The sequence below is a fragment of the Eulemur rufifrons genome, chromosome 4 (genome assembly GCF_041146395.1).
Source record: "Eulemur rufifrons isolate Redbay chromosome 4, OSU_ERuf_1, whole genome shotgun sequence".
NCBI lineage: Eukaryota > Metazoa > Chordata > Mammalia > Primates > Lemuridae > Eulemur > Eulemur rufifrons.
Genome location: NC_090986.1, coordinates 40,135,481 through 40,155,986, shown reverse-complemented (window position 1 = coordinate 40,155,986; position 20,506 = coordinate 40,135,481). Strand labels below are relative to the sequence as shown.

Sequence of the window (20,506 nt, the reverse complement as noted above, 5' to 3'; positions counted from 1 at the left end):
GACACAAGTTAAAAGGGCAAAACTAGAACAGAAAGATGACTTTGATTCTAGTTTTGCAGTAACTCACTCATAACTTAAAGAAAAAATACCTATTTCAATGCCATCAATGGTAACATGAATAGTGTAGAGTCCAATAGCCCCTGGAGTCCAGTTTGCACAGTAAGTGCCATCATTATTGACACGGATCAGCATATTCTCACTGGGTCTGAAAGAAATAAGATGGATATTGGAAATTTTACTTTTGGTTAAATAGCCAACATCATTATGATAGTTCAGGAAACATTTGATTTCTGTTTGTATTATCATACTGCCTGGCAATCCTACTGCCCTGCCATAGTATGTTTTCCTACTCTTCAAAATGATTAAATTTTACTTCTTTCTTACCTCAAAACTCCAACTCCCCTCTTCCTTACTTTCAGCTGACTATGACCTCCCCTCTTTCTTAAATGAAAAAACAAGCAATCTCAAAGCTGCAACCAAATTAATAAACCTACTTTCCCCTGCTACAATGGAAGAAGTATCCTGGATTTTATCCAAAGCAAGCCTCTTCCCTCGCACTGTGAATCTCATTCCCTCAAAACTTTTTGCTGCAATCACCTTTGTTCTCTCTTACGCATATCATTTTCTTCCACTTTACTGGATCATATCCATTAGCATGGAAAAGAACTTTAGAATCTCTCATCTTAACACACAACTTCCCTTGATATTACAGCCCTCTCTAATAGGGTCTCATATCTCTTCTCCCATTTATATCAAAAGGTATCTAAAAATTGTCTGCAACCACCCTCTCCCTTTTCTCATTTTTACTTCTCTGCCACAATTTATCCTTACTAGACTTTTGTTTCTAACACTTCATTACAATTGCTGATGTTAAAGTCACAAATGACCACCATGTCCCCAAATTCAATGGTTATTTCTTCGTCCTCAGAAATCTCAGTAGTGTTTGGTAGTTGACAACTCTTACTTTCTTAAAATATTTTCTTCTTTTTGCTTCTGTGACATTCTCCTGCTTCTTCTCTTACCTCACTGGCCATTCTGAGAGTTTTGTTGGCTCTCCATTTTCTGACCGCCCTTTAACTCATGGAATGCCCCAGTATTTGGGTCCAAGTCTTCACTTTCTATGCCAACTTTCTAGTTGATTCATCCATTCCTCAGTTTTAAATATCACCTCTATAATGGATGGCTCCCAAATTAATTTTTCCCATGAATTTTAAACCGGTATTTCTGGTTGCTTAGTTGGTATCCCCAGTTAAATAACTAACAGCTATCTTGGCATCTCAATTAAAAAATAATTAGAAAATAGCAAAAAAAAAATCAAACAAAAACCAAACTAACCAATCCTGAACAAGACAATTTATACATTTTTAGATACTAATTATTTCTCTAGTATGGTAGTGTAATATAACTTATTAGCAATATTAAAGTTGAATATAATACATTTTACCCAAAAAGCTATACATTATATGGAAAATCTCTATTGGAAAGTTAAAAAATGCTATAAAATAGTTACTTAGGGAAAATAAGTTGGAATTGTAGGATGATTTTAGTTGCAAGCAGTTGATAACACATGTTTTGGCTATGCTTTGAGAAAATGATCCTTACCTCTTAGGAGTTGGTGATGCAAAACGCAATTCTTCAAATGAATAATTTTCATAAACCTTTAAGAAAGAGACCAGTAACAATTATAAAATCATTAGAAACATTCTCAATTAATGGAGTGATAAAATATTCAATAAATGGTTCTGACACAACTCGTTATCCATATGGGAGAAAAAGAAAAACTCGATTATCTGTATCAGACCATTTACAAAAATAAATTCTAAGTGTGTTAGAGATCCAAAAGGAAAAAAACAAAATTGTTTTAAAAAGTAGAGAAAACCCCACATCTTTTGTGTATATTAAAATTTTAAATTTCCCCCAAACAATGATACTATAAAGACAGGCAAAAGCCTCCACCTGGGATAAGAGGATTTTTAACTCATATAACCCAAAAGGGATATGTACCCATAATCTATATTGATCGATACAAAAAGAGAGAAACACAAAAGAAAAGAGAGTAAAGATAATTCAGAGAAGAAGAAATCTGAGAGGCCAATAAACAGTGGAAAAGTTGTTCAACTAAACTGGCAATCAAGGAAATATAAATTAAAACAACAAAATAAATCACATCAAATCATGTTGGTAAGAACAGGTGCTGATGAGAATATGCCATACCAGCTACTTTCATACGTTGCTTAGGGAGTATAAGTTTGGGTAATATTTAATGTTGTTGAAGACATGCATGCCCTACAATCTAACAATTCCACTTCTAGATATAAATCTTAAAGAAACTCTTGCTCATGTGCAAAAGGGGACAAATACAAAGACGTTTATTTCAGTACAGTCTATAATCAACGTCCATCAGTGGGAGAATGGACAAATCATGGAAGAGTAACCCAATGGAATACTTTAAAGCAGTTAAAATGAATGAACTACTACAGCTACAGGGCTAAACTTCAAAAATAATGCTGAGCAAAAAACTGGCAAAATTGTACATTATGTTTCCATTTTATAAACTTTTTGAAAACATACTAAATACTTGTAAATATATTGTTTATGGATAAACTTGTATTTAGTAAAAGTATAAAAATATATATGGGAATAAGAACCATTACATTCAGGATAGTGGTTACCTCTAAGGAAGGGGTGGGAATAGGTCCGGGGAAGGGTTTACATAAGGCTTCAACTGTACCTGTAACAAACTGTTTCTTAATAAAAATAACAAAGATCTGAAACAATTATGGTAAAATGTAAAGACAAAAATGGACTGTAGGTACATGAAACTTGGCACATTATTCCCAATACTTCCTATGCCTGCAACGTTACCAAAGTAATCATTACCTTTCAGGGTTCATGTCAAGATCTCCAACTGCTCATCCACTTTTAACCTCTATACTTACAGAAAAGAGACACACACTTATTCACAAGCCTCCTTCGTTCCTCCCAACCTTTCTGTTTTTGTGAAATTGATTTAGAAATGATCTAGCTGTCTTTACCTACTCAAAAGTTACACATGAGATGCAATTTAAGGTTAGTCTTTGTATGGCTAACATACAAGAGTGTTAAGAGCAGAAAAACCCAGGTTTTCAGAATCCCAGTAAAATGTGTTTTCCACTCCATCACTTTCCCTCAAATACATATTATCACATTTAATAAGGAAAGAAGAGACTATATCTCACTTTTTCATCCTCTACAATATTTGGCTTACTACTGGGTAGGCACGTATTCTTTGGCTAGTATTCTTACCAATGTGGTTTATTTTTTTTTCCTTTTCCTTTCTTTTTATTTTCTTTTCCTCTTATCTATCCTATAAATGAATGTTTTTCAAAGCATAGTTTTGAGTCTGAATCACTCTGCATATTTGTTTTCAATGCAAATTCTTGAACCTTTCTCCAGACCCACTGAATGGAAATCTCTGGCTATTTGGAAAAGCTCCTTTTTAAAATAAGTACTCCAGATGATTCTGATGTGGACAAAAATTTGAGAGTCGTGAATATTGGTGTTTCTCAGTATCCTGTCCTAGAAATTTTCTCTTCCTTCACCATGGAAGATATCATCTATTCCCATGACTTCATAAGTAATCTAAGGGCTAACGATTCCCAAATCCTTTTCTTGAGGTCAAACTATGATCACTTCATATCTGCACATCCAACTTCCTTTTATACATCTTCACATGGATATTTCAAAGATCTGTAAGACTCATCACATCCAAAACTGAATCTATTATCTTGCTCAATCAAGACCTGCCCCTCCTCCTACATTATCAATCTTACTACCCAAGCTCAAAATGTGAACTTCATCTTTTATTTCCTACCTTTTTTCTCTTTATCCCACTCCCATTAGTCACCAAGTCCTATTGATTCTACATCCTAATATCTCTTGAATCTATTCTGATTGACAACTCACTGGTCCAAGTGATCAGCATATCTCACCAGATTAAATCAATAGTCTCCTAAAGAGAGTGAAACCAAACCATGAATCTTGATCATCTATCTACCAAGTACATGTCCATAATCCACCATGACCTTTGTAAAACACAAATCTAATCACGCCATTCCTCTACTTGAAAGCCTTCAATGACTCACCTCTGCTGTGTGAAAATGCCAAAACTACCAACTTCAACTTCAAATAATGACTATCTGAATAATTTGGACTAACATTGTCTCTGAAGATAACTAAGAAAGCCAGACAAAATATTTTTTTAAAATCTGTCTAAAAGCACTGGAGCGCTTTAGAAGCCTGAAGTAGTAGGAAACCCAAAGAGATGTGCCCAGAAATTGAAGGGGGCCCAGGAAAACCCTGAAGAGCTATGTTCTAGCAGTAACAATAAATTTAAAATAGACAAGTACTTTTGAAGGAACTAAAACCCAGCTTTAAGCCATCTCAATCTCTGATCAGAGTAACCTGATCTATAATTGTAATTCCCTCTAGACATCTGCCAAAAATCAGTGAAAATCTTTTCTCTGAAGGAATATAACATCATCTTTTTTGGGTTTTTTCTTTTTTCCCTTCAAACAACACAAATTTATTATCTTACAGTTCTGGAGGTCAGAAGTCTCACTGAGCTAAAGAGTCATGGAGCTATATTCCTTCTGGAGACCGAAGGAAAATAATATCATGTTAAAAGATGCAAGGTTAACATCTATCAAACAGCTCTCTAGACCTGTAATTTTGTATCTGCGTTTGAACCACTGAAATGTTTGTTAAATGAATGGTGAAAAATAACATTTTTCTGGTAAGTAAAATTAATTACCTTCATCATAGTTATGGCAATGTATCGAGCCTCCTTAACTATCATTGGTTCATATGAAACATCCAGCTTTGGTGACGCCAGCCCGCCAAAAGTCATATCAGTATTAGAGGATGCAGCTGTTACTGCAGGACTGCCAGGAATCCTCTGAGGTTTCTTTACTTGCTCTTGCTGTAAAGATGTTTTTTTCTGAGAAACAGGGACGGCTTTCACTTCCACCTAACCATGATATTATGAAAAACAAATATTATTATTATATAATTATCCTTGACACATCAAAAGAAGCAACTTATAATTATGCATTCACAATTACATAAATTTTATGTTAGCATTGGTTTATCTTGGGCATTCCCTTCAAAGTCTTCTTTAACAGAGCCAGAATGACCTCAAGATGGGTATACAGTATAGATCCTGAACACTGTGTGAAACAGAGGCCTCATTTTTTTCAATAAATAATCAGAATTATCAAACACAAAATAAAAATAAATGCCACCATTAATAAAATCCATGAAAGGATGGTAGAATGAATCTACACTGAATTCTTGTAGGGAATAACAGTAAATTATTTTCTCAGGTAATTCACCTATAAATACTTTCTGACAATCTCAGTATATTTTAAAGCACTAATTTCAGTTTCAGCTGTACTGTTCTGCAGAAGAAAGTGTACTCCATTGATAGAAGTCTTAAAAATGACACATAATATATGTTTCTTTACTCTGGTGAAAAAAGACAGTTATTAGATAGCTCTGTCACCAACATAAGCCATTTGATTTAAGCAATCTAATTAAACTTTACAACTCAGTTTCTTCAACAAAAAATTAGGAATATCCTTCATTAACTTATTCTACTATATAGATGAAAGAATTGATTTGTTAAGGCATGTTAAAGCATTGAAAATACTGTCTCATAAAAAGTACTTTTCAGAAATGTTTTCCGGTAGTTATAACAAAGCATTTTATGCTATTTTTGTTTGTTTTGTTTGTTTGTTTGTTTATGTATTGGCAAAAAACCAGTTCATCTCTAGGCAACCACAAATTTATAAACAAGTTGAATGTGACCACTTTAGCTCCTCATCAGGTATCATCACTCCAACCTTCACTCAAAGTTTTTGCTGTTCCTTATAGACACTATTTTTGTGGTTGGCAAGCATAGGTAATCCAACAACAGGAACGTCACAGAAATAAAAAAAGGGCAGCATAAATGAAAGTAACAGTATTACTTCAGTAATTGAGAACACCTCAGACTGCAGAATGTCTTAAATGCTTATCGTTCTTATTAATAATGCCATTTGATGAAATCTGTAGTTTGAGACTCTCACTATCTACATAAAGTGCAACTGACAAATATGTTCCATTAAATAACCAAAACCTTCAGGTGGGGTAGGAGAGATCAATATTTGGACTGACATAAAGCTCTGGAAATATTAAAAACCCATTCTTATAAGTATTTTAGAAACAGTAGTATAAAGGTATATGGTAAAATTCTTCAGCTCATATACATTTACCACCATTAAAAAGCTTTAAATTTTAAATGAATAAAAAAAAGCAAATGCTTTCAAATTTTAAGACATTTCATTTTAAATTACAGATATCACTTATATATATTACTAATAACTTATTCTTTCTATATAAGTATGTTTACCCTAAGTAAATTAACCTATGTACCAGGAGGCCTGAAATACATCACTTAATAATTTAAGAGAATAACTATTCCGCTTTCTTTTATAAACTATGCTTCTTTTAAAAATGTGTTTTTTTTAATTTCCCATGTGACTTTCTCTTGTCACTAAATAAGATTTCCTTGGAATAATCATTTTATAAGTAAAAAAATATAATAATAACACTGCTTTAAAAGGCATTTTGGAACTCAATGAAATATTAGTATCAGATCAACCTTTATGGTTGAAATAATTAGCTTTCCTATATAAAGATTTTAACAATTTTGGGGGGGTGTCTAAAATGCTCCTAAGATTTCATGTGCTATCAGGCTGAAAGTAAAATAGATAAAATTAATTTTGTCTTCAGCTAATATGACAATGGGATATTAATAAATTAAACATCAATAGGAACACAAAACACTTCTCTTAAATAGTATTTGAGAAATTTTCCAGATACAGTTTCTAAATTAGAGATAAATTTGATACAGATTTTGAGCACATTCAGTAAGAAGTTTAAGGCAAAGAAGGACACAAAGTAGGAGAAGTAAATATATAAGAGAAAGAAAGGAGGGTGGGGATGGAGAGGGGAAGAAGGTGGGGATAGAAGAGGGGACAGGAGAGGAGGGGAATGAAAGATTCATCATGTGGTTAAAAAAAGAACCCAAAGAGAAGGAGAAAAACAGATAAAGCAGAAAGTCAGACTGAAATGCAAGATAAAAACAACACAGATATCAAAACAAAGACAATAAAAGGTGCAAAGGAAGAAACATAAGAAAGAACTACAACAAAAGAAATACTATAAGCATAACAGTATGAACATTAAGAAGAAATTAAATGTTATGATAACTTGGAAAATGGTATTACAATGTCACATGAATAAGGAACTTAATCTTGTGGATTTACAGATTGGATATAATAACTCACTACACACACTCAAGTGAGAAATTTACTGGTGAATAACAATACACAAGCCCCTCACTATCTTAATGTGTGTTGTTTTGTGATCAGAATTCTGTCCTCAAGTAGTGTCTTTTTTTGGTATCACATCAGGGTTACTTTATTTTCTAGTCAATTTTTTTTCTTATAAATTGTAACGCTTTTTGAATTTCACAGAATAATTCTGAGTGGGCATGAAATCAATTTGTGGGGATATGATCTACCTTAAAAAAGAAAGATAGAAGAGAAAATATCAGATATAGCATATCGTGTGTGTGTGCATATAAAACACATTATATGAACTTAAGAGTATATACTATTCCATCATATACAGTATTTGCATATTAGGGTCATGATGCAAATTCTTATGGTGGATCATGACCCAAAATTTGAAAGACACTGCTTGAGACTGATTTTTATTTAGTAACAGGGTCAAATGCTTTTCCACACAGTTTTATTTATTGGTCTTAAGTCATGGGAACAATGTGCTCTTATTTTTTTAATGAGTCAGGTAAGAGATTATACTGGCATTGTGTTTCTTCATGCTATAAATCAAAATATGCACAAAGTCGTTGAAAAGTTGTACTGAAAGTAATATCGAAATAAAATTAGCTACTCTGTGAGCTAAAAGAATTTTGTGGCTTAATTAACTCTAAGCTTCAAACAACCAAATCACTCTGGAGAAGAAAAGGGCTGGGGACTGCCTATACAAATTTCATTCAATGTCAACTTTTTTTCAGAAATATGAAAAAAGTTTTAATTGGGACATATATACATTAACAGATTATATCACAAAGGACTTAATTATATGCCTTAGAATATGCTCTAAAACATCATTATTAATTAGTGTCTCAGGTAAGAGGTATCCAAAGAACTCTACATTCATCAATAGCACACAACTATTTCCATTTCTGATTCTTTTATAATCCAAATTCATACACTTCTATTTTATAAATTAAATTATTTAGAACTAATTTAATTTATTTTTTAAAATGTGGTTTCAATAACACCAAATGAAGAATGTATTTGAATCTTTTAAAATATATATACAAAATTAAAACATTCTTTTATGCATTCATTCAATTACCATTTAGGACCTTCCCTCTAGGTGACTGACATTCTTTATATGGACACTTTCTTACCCTTCCTTTGAATCATCATAGCATCCAGCAATATGTACAAAAAAAGAAAAATGTGTAACTTAACTTGGGAAATAATTAATAGGAAGAAGTAATTTAAACAACTTTTCAGTGTCCTCCATTACATATAGCTAATGAGGGCAGAGCAAATGGACTCTAAGCACTTGCCATTTCTAAAACATTTATCATGTAAAACACAGTTAATGTACAGATGTTTGTTAATTTAATTCAGTTACAATTACCTTCATATTGGGAACATGTACCACATCCCCATACTGGTCTTTTGTTTGGACAGTTATGGTAGTAGGCCAACCACAACGAATATCATCCTTATTCAGGATCAAAGATGTTTTCTGAGGGTCAGCATAGGAATCTGGCTGAAGCCACCTAACAATAATGAAAAACAAACAAACAAAAACCCAGACATTCATTAACAACTTTAACAACTTCAATGATTAACCTGAAATTAAGCCCAACGAACAAATCTTTTATGAAACAAAATATTAAAATAGTATCTTCATTTCTGATTCAGTGATAATCATAAGCATCTACCTTGGAAACTGTTAATGACAAACTCATTAAAAAACATGCCAAAGCACATAAGATTTCTGGTGTTTATGTACATTATAAAAACAATTTTAAAATCAGGAAACTTGACATTCTAACTAGCTAACTTAAAATTACCAAGAAAACAAATTTAGGTTGAGTATAATTTGAAGTTCTGAGTATACTCATTCTTACTGAGGGAAGTCTGCCTTAATTTGCCAGCTTGAAAGCCTAGGAAAGAGCAGTTTCTCTTGTAAAAGCAAGGAGAGAAATGACCTTTTGCTTGCCCAAGAACAGCTAAGCTCAATGTGTATTGTCCATCCATCTTTTCTTCACACAATTTCTGAACTACCTTCCTCATTACCTTTCTTTCCATGTAAATCTGCCAATTTTCTACAGTTTGTGATATCCATTCCTGAATATATTACATGATCTACATTCAAATTGTCCTGTGAGATGAGTAATATATAATTCTGTCATGCATTACATAGAAATGTCTGCAAAGACAGCAGTGAGCTCACTGAAAAGATTTGTTATTCCTCTCCAATCACTACTATGGTTTGTAAAAACTAAAGTGTAATCTCCACAATTTTAAAATTAAAATCAGAAAGAAGTTAGATTTTTATCTCTTTACTAGTAATATAAAATATGCCAGCATATGTTTTTCTTTTAATCCTAAAAAAAAGCAAATAGCAACAAAATAATCAATTAATAACTATCATGTATCTTTGAAATATTTTAAAATACTAACTACCATTTTATACTTTGGCAAGTTCAAAACACATAAACAAGATTTTTTAGGGAACATTTTAAGATCTAATGATTCCCCTTTCATTTCTTTTCATAAATGAAGAGAGAAGAAAGCCCTAAAAAAAAGTAACTATAATACATTAAGTACATTACCTTGCAAGCCTTCCACCACTTGATCCTGGAACACAAGCAATGAAATCATCCAGAAAGGATTGTTCATTGCTTTGGATTTGGAGTGGTAAATTTCCTTCAAGTGCCTCTAATATAGTTGGTGAATGAGAAAGAGCTAAACCCTTTCCAAGAATACCAGAATGAGTTTTGCACACCTGTTAAATAAAAAAGAATATTTATACATTTTAAAATATAAAACTTCAGTACATACATTTTTGCAGTGTTCCTTCTTTTAGCCTATATGGTAGAAAATTTCTAGGAGGGAAAACTATGGGGTAATACTTCCAGACTCTTTCCTCCTTCACAAATAAGTGACTTAACTACCTACATAAAAAAAGTAGAAGAGCTTCAAATGAAGAACCTAATGATGTAACTCTAAGAACTAGAAAAACAAGAGCAAACTAAACCCAAAATTAGCAGAAGAAAAGAATAAAGATCAAAGCAGAAATAAAAATACAGAAGATTAACAGAATAAAAAGTTATTTTGAGAACATAAACAAAATTGACACACCTTTAGCCAGACTAGAAAAATAAAAAATAAATAAAAGATGGCCCAATAAAATCAGAGATGAAAAAGGAGATATTACAACTGACAATGCAGAAATCCAAAGGATCATCAGAGACTATGATAAGCAACTATATACCAATAAATTGGAAAACCTAGAAGAAATATATAAATTCCTAGACACATACAACCTACCAAGATTGAATCAGAAAAAAATCCAAAACCAGAATAAACCAATGACAAGTAACGAGATAGAAGCAGTAATAAAAAGTTTCCCATCCAAGAAAAGCTTCACTATCAGAACTGAAAACTTTTCCTCTAAGATCTGGAACAAGACAAGGATACCCACTCTCACCACTGTTATTCACACAGTACTGGAAGTTCTAGCTAGAGCAATCAGACAAGAGAAAGAAATACATCCACTTTGGAAAGAAAGAAGTAAAATTATCCTTGTTTTTAGATGATATAATCTTATATCTAGAGAAACGTAAAGATTCCACAAAAAAACTATTAGTTGCAGGGTACAAAATCAACATACAAAAATCAGTCACATTTCTATATGCCAACAGTAAACAATCTGAAAAAGAAACCAAGAAAGTAATCCCATTTATAATAGCTACAAATAACATAAAACATCTGGGAATAAACGTAACCAAAGAAGTGAATGATCTCTACAATAAAAACTACATTGATCAAATATTGATGAAAGAAATTGAAGAGGACACAAAAAAATGAAAAAATATTTCATGTTCATGTATTGGAAGAATCAATATTGTTAAAATGTCCATACTACCGAAAACAGTCTACAGATTCAATGCAATCCCCATCAAAATATCAATGACATTCTTCACAGAAATAGAAAAAAATCCTAAAATTTACATGGAACCACAAAAGACCCAGAAGAGACAAAGCCATCCTGAGCAAAAAGAACAAAATGGAGGAATCATTATTTGACTTCAAATTATGTTACAGAGCTATAGTAACCAAAACAGCATGATACTGTTATAAAAACAGACACATAGACCAATGGAACAGAATAGAGAACTCAGAAATAAATCCACACATCTACAGTGAACATATCTTCAACAAAGCAGCCAAAAACATACAGTGGAGAAAGGATAGTTTCTTCAATAAATAGTGCTGGGAAAATTGGATCTCCATATGCAGAAGAATAAAACTAGACCCTTGTCTCTCACCACATACAAAAACCAAATCAAAAGAGACTGAAGACTTAAATCTAAAACCTGAAACTATGAAACTACTAAAAGAAAACATTAGGGAAATGCTTCAGGACTGGGCAAGGACTTCTTGAGTAATACCCCCAAAGCACAGATAACCAAAGCAAAAGTGGACAAATGGGACCACATCAAGCTAAAAAGCTTCTGCACAGCAAAGGAAACAACCAACAGAGGGAAGAGACAACCCATAGAATGGGAGAAAATATTTGTAAACTACCTGTCTGATAAGGGATTAGTAACTAGAATATATAAGGAGCTCTAACAACTCAATAGGAAAAAATAAAATAATCTGATTAAAAAATGGGCAAAGAATCTGAATAGACATTTTTCAAAAGAAGACATACAAATGGTCAAAAGGCATATGGAAAAATACTCAACATCATTAGTCATCTGAGAAATGCAAATCAAAACTACAATGAGATATCATCTCACCCCAGTTAAAATGGCTTTTATCAAAAACACAGGCCATAACAAATGCTGGTGAGGATGTGGAAAAAGGGGAACCCTCATACACTGTTGATGGGAATCTAAATTAGTGTAACCACTGCGGAGGACTATGGAGTTTCCTCAAAAAACTGAAAATAGAACTACCATATGACCCAGCAATCTCACTGCTGGGTATATATCCAAACGAGGGGAATTCAGTATATGGAAAAGATATCTACACTCCCATGTTTACTGCAGTAGTATTCAAATAGCCAAAATTTAGAATTAACCTAAGTGCCATCAAAGGATGAATGGATAAAGAAATTGTGGTACATATACACAATGATATATTATATAGCTACAAAAAGACTGAAATCCTGTCACTTGCAATAACATATATAGAACTGGAGAACATTACGTTAAGTGACATGCACAGAAAGAAAAATCTTGTATAGGCTCACTAATCTGTGGAAGTTAAATTTTAAATATAATTGATCTCATTGAGACAGAGTGGAATGATGGTTATCAGAGGCTAAGAAGAGTAGCAGGGAAAGGGGATAAAGTGAGAATGGTTAATGCGTACAAAAATATAGTTAGATAGAAAGAACAATGTTTGATAGCACAACAAAGTGAGTATAATCAATAATATGTTAGGGTATACTTCAAAATAACTAAAAGAGTGGAACTGGAATGCTCCTAACAGAAATGATAAATGCCTGAGGTGATGGACACCCCAATTACCCTGATTTGATTAATTCATATTGTATGCCTGTATCAAAAAAATCACATGTACCCTATAAAGATATACAACTATTATGTACCTATCATAACTAGAAATAAAAAAAATAAGTGACTTATCAGAGATCTGCATGCTAGATAAAATGGTCATCTCCTCCCATGCCAGCTCTCTATGCGTTACACCCCCATTTGGCAGGGTAGAGCTCCCTTCTGTTGGCAGCTTTGGATGACTCCCTCTTTTCAAGTCCCTGTTATGGGCAGCTATCGTGAGTAAGTCATGTCTGTTTTTCTGAATGGATGGGTACTGAGGCCCTGATTTGGGGAAAAAGTGAGCAGAAGCCTGATTGTGACAGCACATTATTATCCTATCTGAGCCTTGTTAAAGTTAAGAAAAAGGGGCAGACAAAAGTGAAATTTTAGTTTAAACCTATCTGACAAGCAAGTCTTATGTGTTCAGAAAGACTTGCTTTAAATGCTGAAACTCTAGAAACTTTTTAATGACTATATAATAAATTTCATAAATTTTTTTTCATAGAATAGGATTCCATTTCTAGTACTATCAAATTTATACAACAGTAACTTTTGTATTCTATAAGTTATACAATTTAAAAAGCATGATCTTTAGAATCAAACAGACTTAAGTTCAAATCCTAGCTTTGGACAAATTAATTGCTATGTACTCTTGAACTAACAAGTTACCATCCCTGAATCTGTAAAATGTATAAACTGGCGATCAAATAGTATCTTTTACCTGGTTATTATAAAATTTAAATTAAATAACACATATAAAATATATACTACATTGCCTAACAAATAGTAAGTATTATGCAATTTGGGACATAATTTTTTTTCTTGAACAGAAGCACAGTAAATATCTTTCTATATCTGGCCAGACATTACATACACATAATAATCCCTGAAAAGATAAACAAGATAGCAGCTCTTTGATGGCTCTTCAAAACTAGAATGTTGCCTGACACATATTAAGTGCTTATTAAATATTTGTTGAAGTAACTTTTATTTCTGAATCTTTAGTTACAAAGATTAAACTTATTTTTTTCCCAACAAACTCAAATGACAGTGGCATTTTAAAACCCAAAAGTTTCTTAACATTATTGACAACACCATGGCTCCTTATGACCAGAGCTTGGTGGTCAAAATCATCAACTTTTGTCACCAAACTGCCAGAGGTCAAATTCCAGCCTAGTTGCTTAGTAGCTGCGTGATCCTGAGCAAGTTGTCTAAATTCTCTATGCCTCAGTTTTCTCATCTATAAATGAAGATTAGAATCCCTAATTCACAGGGCTGTTGTGAGGAGTTAAAAATATGCCAAATGTTTAGAATAGTGCTTGATAAAGTTAAGATGAAATAAATGTTTTAATTATTGGTTTGATCAATTCAGCTCAAGAAAAAAATAAAATGTAAAGCACTAGACTTAGCAATTACAAGACCTGGGTACCAGCCTTTATCTCCCAACTGAGTTTTCAGATAAGTCACATGGCTTCTCTGAACTTCAGCTACTATAATTGTATGCTGAACTTCAGCTATTATAAATTGTCATTAATGAAGACATAATATTGACTTCAAAGTTTAATTATAAAAATAGAGAGATAATATTAAAGATATTGTAAACTATGAAGTGTTCTATAGATATTATTTAAATTATTAAATTACTACTGATAACTATATATACGCAGCACAGAAAATAAGTATGATCTAAATCAGTGCTTCCCAAACGTGGTCTCAATGTTCTTTGGTCCATGGTAAAATTAGATAAACTAAGGACATAATAGAATCTTTCATTCTAAGATTATAACCTTTCTATTTTGGGCTATAAAAATGTCCTTTATTTTATAAGACATTGTTGATAACAAATAGAACATTCTTAAAGAGTATTTTCAAATAAGAAACAAAAAGTTTTTTATCAACCATACTCTGGATACCACTGATCCACGTGAGTGACTCTCAACTTTTCTTCTATCTTCATACCATTTGATATGCAAAATTTCCCCATCATTGATGGTCTCAGTATGTAGTATGCACTGGTGCTCAATTAACAGTCTCTCCTCTGGGCTAAGTAGGTATTATAATTTGAAAAATGCTGCCTACAGATTCTGACGTTTCCATCCTATTAGGGATTTCTGGCTGGATAAATTCAGACTAATGAAGTAAAAAAACAACATAACAGTCTCTTAGCAATTTTGAGTAATAAAATACTAGATTGATATAATAGATCCAAAAGAACACTTCACTGAAATATAATACTCATATATTTCCATTATAATGCCAAATGTGCTAGTTAATTAATGCCTAAACAAAAAAAAAGCAAACAATAAAAACAACTGATGTCTCCATTTGCCTGTAGGCAACTAGTTCTAACCACATAATATGACTTCTATGTCTATCACAGTCTAAACTCACCAACTGTACCCACCTCACCTTTTGCCACTTCCTACCAAAATTTATAACACAACCATATACCTCCAGTTTCCTTTGTGAAATGTCCTTTTCCTTTTTCTAGCTGGTAAAATAAAACTTCTTTCAAGGTGCAATTTAAATGTCCACAACTCTGCAAAGCCTTCTCCTACACCCTTGGCACTTGGTTTGCTTTTCTCCCATAGGATTTTTGTCTAACTCCAGAGTTGTTATAATATCCACCACACAGTATATATAACAACGGCTCACATGGTCCTCCCAATAAGGGAAGCAATTATGAGTTGTTCTGTAACTGCCAATGAAGAGAATGAAGTACTTAATGAATGAACCCTATGTTCAATAAAAATAAGACTAACCTGAGTGAAAATACTGCTTCTAAATTAATATACAAAGTTTATCAATGTTTGGGACAATACCTGCAATGCAGCCTCTTCAAGAATTTCGAGATCTTCCTCTAATTCATTACCTGTTGTGCAAATAAAACATTTTACTAAAATATGTCAATATTTAGTTCAACTTTCTAGTACTCTGCATTCATTATACCTCTTTTACAATTCTGCTATTCCAATCAAACATATTTATCATTCTAGATAAATCCCAGTAGTATACATGTTAATATATATTTTTAGTGGGAATATAAGCTATAATTCTCAAGGCAATACTCAAGAAGCATCCATTGGGTGATGTGCCAAACATATATATTTATGTGTATAAATGTATACTTTCTAAATTTAGTGTATTTACTTTTTTGCCAAAAAAAAGGGAGCAAATTAATTATTCTGAATCTGAACCTTTATATTTTGGTTGTCTTATAGAAGAGCTATGCCTTTAGTAAACAATAGTGACTCACAGAAAAACATAAGGTAGTGACTATATCCTTTAGCCATTTTCTTCTTTACTAATATAAAACAATATTATATAAAATATTATTATATAAAAAAATAATATATTGACTTTTCTTTGATAGTTTAATTATAAAATGTTACTAATGAAGCAATACTTGTTCAAGGGGAAATATCCCAATGATACGGAAGTATAGGAAAAAAGTTTACCTCTCTAACCAGTGCCACGTCCCCCTCAAAGATATCCAGAGTCAATGGTTTCTAGAACTTTTGTGTGTAAATCATAAATGTGTGTCCATGTACACACACATGAACACATACACATATGTCTGTACATACATAAGATAAGGTATGCAACAATGGGACCTCCTTCAGCAACTTGTTTTTCTCATTTACTATAATTTGGACATCTTTCATTGTGAGGTCATATAGGTCTAAAGACTGCCATTGAATGGATGTAACATTACTTATTTTAACCATTTCTCAATTGGCAGATATTCTGGTTGCTTATAAGTTTTACAATCACAAGCACTGCTATATTGTTAATCCATCCTTCAACCTTTTTTTTTGAGCATGTGCACAAGTATGCATAAAGAACTGCTATGTCAAAAAGTATGTACATGTAAAATCTTAACAGCTATTGATAAATTTCCTCCAAAGAGGTTGCTACCAATTTTCCTTAGATAAAAAGAATACAAGGTCTCATTTTTTCACATATATACCAACATTATGTAAGAGAAAGGGAATTGAGAAGAAAGAAAGGGACCAGGAGGAGAAAAGGGAACAGAGAAAGAAGGAAGATGTAGTGAAACAGAAGGAAAAAAAGAAAGGATAGAGTGGGAATTACAGTCTTAGAAGGTGTATAGATGGATTTTGGGAGGTGAGAATTAGGGAAATACAATAATAATGTCTTTTAGTTCCACATACTGTGAAAATAAAAATGTTAAACCATGTATAAACAGTATAGAATTAGTAAGCATTTTTATTTTCATCTTTACCCTCTTGATTATAAATTAATCTACATATCATACAAATTTGTTCATATAAAGAGGTATCATTTTTTGCCATTGCCTCATCTCTCTGTTCTGTTGCACATGAAAACTAGTCAAAGAGCTGTCTATATTCAAACTGACTCCCCTTCCTACTTTCTATTCTCTCAGTCCACTCTGAAGGCCTTAACATTTCTCTCATTTTACTAATATATTTCTTATTACATATATAAATAACCAACTAGTTCCAAATTCAATGATAGATTTTAATTGATTTCTCAGTAGCATGTAAGAATTCCATGAGCATATATTCTACCAGTTTTTCTCTGCTTCACTCGATGTTCCCTCAGACTTATTTGCAGTCTCCTCGTCCTGTTCTGTCCATCTTTGAAGTTTTGGCAAGTCCCAGCTTTAATCCTGGCCTATCTTCTCTTTCTTATCTGTATTCTCTAGGTTTTCTTTCATATGGTCCATGTCTTTAATGAACAACTGTGTTCAAATGACGTTTCTACTCATTTGTCCCCTGACGCTCCAGACGATGACTATCCAATTGTCTACCTGATAGTTCCACTAGGATATTTAAGAAATATCTCAAACTTTTGGTTTAATACTATATATGCAGCGCTTAACTCAGTGCCTGGCATATGGCATGTATGTGCATTAAGAGGGTATATGTTTGAATGTGTGCAGTATAAATAAAAAAAGACTACAGAATATACTTCAGTCTCCATTTAAACAAACCTAAGCTACCACGGTATATTAAGCAGTTATTACTCATGAGTACATGTGGTTATTTTGTAAATCTATTTTCAGATCTTTTATAATAAACATATCCTATTCTTAAAATTAAAAAAAATTATCAACACCTAATACTTGACCACACTTACCAATAGGGAGCGCTAGATCCTTTTTCATCAAAGCTGCTGCACAAACCCCACCAAGATTGGCTAATTCTTTTTCCAACTGAATGACTCCCTGTAGAATTGCAAAAAATTTGCTGATTTAAAAATGTTGGACAGATAATATGGATTGTCAACAAAATGTGGTTTGAATTCAAGCATTACTTTTGAAATTAGAAGGAAGTGTATGTTAGCTAATGAGATTGAGAGTGGAAGAGATTCAATATTATATCTCATGGTGGTTCTAAGGTTCAGGTTTACAGGTTCATTATCCAAATAATTTTTCATTCATTAATTTGAAGGAACAAAACAAAGCCTTGGTTTTGTTTTATTGTATGATTTAAAACATTTAGACAAGATGATAGTAAGTTAGTCCTTTTGTGAAATAAGGTTCTATTACTTCTTCAGAAAGGTATAGCCACCCGAGCAGGTTCAAGACAGGAATAATCATACTTCAAAGGCTGGGTCCTGTTGCACAAACTCAATTCTCTTCATGTACTAAAAGTACCAACAACAGACCATCACACATAATTAAACTATAAAATATTTTAAATTATATACCCCTAGCTTAAAATAATTTCAGACTTTTTGCATACAGGGAACAATACAATTTAAGTTAATAGCAGTCCTTAGAAACACAATCTTCCTTAACATAATGAAAAGATAATTCAGTTTTACCTCATCAGGTCCAGGGCTAAATTCATATCCAATTGCAAAACACTTGAAACCATAGAAAGAAGCTTTGTCATCTTTCACATAATCTGATGCAGTCTCCAATGAAAAAAGGGCCTCATTTCCTAAGAAAAACGCCAAAATTGAATTCCAAATCTGAAACAGCTTTATTAAAATTTCCCTCCCTTTTATCCATCTCAAGATAGGTAGCAATACAAATCAGATACTAAATAATCTAAATATACTTTTTTTGGGGGGCAGTTCTTATATCTATTTGAAGAAATTGTGCTAAAAACAACACTAGAAATAGTAAGACCATTCCAAGTGAATTGTTATTTTTCTTTATGATTAAACTCTCCTTAATCAATCTCTCTATTTTAAAGTTATGTGGGAAATCATTTTCTAATTCTGTCAATTACTGAGGTGACCTAGGTTAGCCTTTTCTGTTGCAAAGTGGGCAATCCTTTACCCTGACATTTGTCTTTTTCTGATCCCTCCACAAATGAACAAACGAACAAACTAAGGTACTTCAGTGTAGAAAGAAGTTTCTGAATTCAAACTGGCTGTTAGTTTGAATAACCACAAAGAGTAGTTAATAGTTAATTGGTTAAAAATACAACAGACCACACGGTGTTAAAAACTTACTTAAATAATTTTATACTAAAGAAAACAAGAGTATCAGCAAAAACAAGTGTGCTGATGTGCACACTCTCTTTTTCTCTCACACAAACACACACACTCCCTCAAGACAACTGAAATAATAGCTTTAACATAACTCAAAAGGTGGTTCACAAGTTCTCTTGAAAGGAACAGTTTGAGTCCTTAAGTTCTGAAAATTTAGTACTTATTGGGAAAATAAAAGATCTAATCCGCTTTTTCTATGGTTGGTCTCAAATACATAGACAGCCACTTCTCAATATTAACACTCTGCTGTGGTCAAGCTAATATTCTTTCATAAAATCATCAAAACAGTCTGTCCTCCAAAACTTGGATCATGCTATGGCCCTTGCCCAGGGGATCTTATTTACTCCTCCTTATTTATCCTATTGTAACACAATTCAAATACATAGTAGGTCTTCAATAAATTCCTCTAAAACTTAAATAAATATTTAAAATGATGTATCCTTACTAAATTTACATAAATGTACACACTTTACCATAAAAAATAGAAAAGAAAAAACTTACCAGGCAACACTAAAACCATAGTAGGCCACCCAGAGGATCCTGAAAATTTCTTTAATTCTACCCATGAATTAAGATTTTCATGAACAGATGTCAATTTTGGTCCATATCCTGAATTCTGAATGGTTCTGACAGGAATCAACAAACGGAGGACATCTTCTGACTGGGCAGTACCACACTGAGGGTCAAATTCGATTGTCATCCACCTGACACATTCTGGGAATGTCACCTGAGGTCAACAGGCAAGAAGACATGAATTTATATACACACACATCTCCATCTGTATATGTGTGTGTGTATGCTTTAATAAATGGCACAACAGAAGAATAAACTACAAAATTAAAGTAAAAGAAAATGTTGGTTGGATGCAGTGGCTCACACCTGTAATCCCAGCACTTTTGGGAGGCTGAGGCGGGAGGATTGGCTGAGGCCAGGAGTTTGAGACTAGTCTGCCAACAGTCTCTACAAAATATAAAAAAATTAGCTGGGCGTGGTGGTGCATGTGTGTTGTCCCAGCTACTTGGGAGGCTGAGCCCATAAGTTTGAGCCTGCAGTAAGCTATGATCATACCATTGTACTACAGTCTGGGCG

The 20,506-nt window shown here is 32.8% G+C and overlaps 1 protein-coding gene across 1 annotated transcript in view; it reads right to left on the bottom strand.

Moving 5' to 3' along the window:
- MYCBP2 (MYC binding protein 2) overlaps positions 1-20,506 on the bottom strand; it is a 251,274-nt gene that overhangs the window by 85,209 nt on the left and 145,559 nt on the right. Inside the window, exons 41-49 of the mRNA XM_069467662.1 lie at positions 19,919-20,144; positions 18,740-18,858; positions 18,050-18,137; positions 15,748-15,797; positions 9,971-10,143; positions 8,764-8,908; positions 4,793-5,008; positions 1,603-1,658; positions 90-205 (exon numbers count right to left, since the gene is read on the bottom strand). Coding sequence (XP_069323763.1) covers positions 90-205; positions 1,603-1,658; positions 4,793-5,008; positions 8,764-8,908; positions 9,971-10,143; positions 15,748-15,797; positions 18,050-18,137; positions 18,740-18,858; positions 19,919-20,144 — 1,189 coding nt within the window. The remainder of the gene's footprint in view (positions 1-89; positions 206-1,602; positions 1,659-4,792; positions 5,009-8,763; positions 8,909-9,970; positions 10,144-15,747; positions 15,798-18,049; positions 18,138-18,739; positions 18,859-19,918; positions 20,145-20,506) is intronic.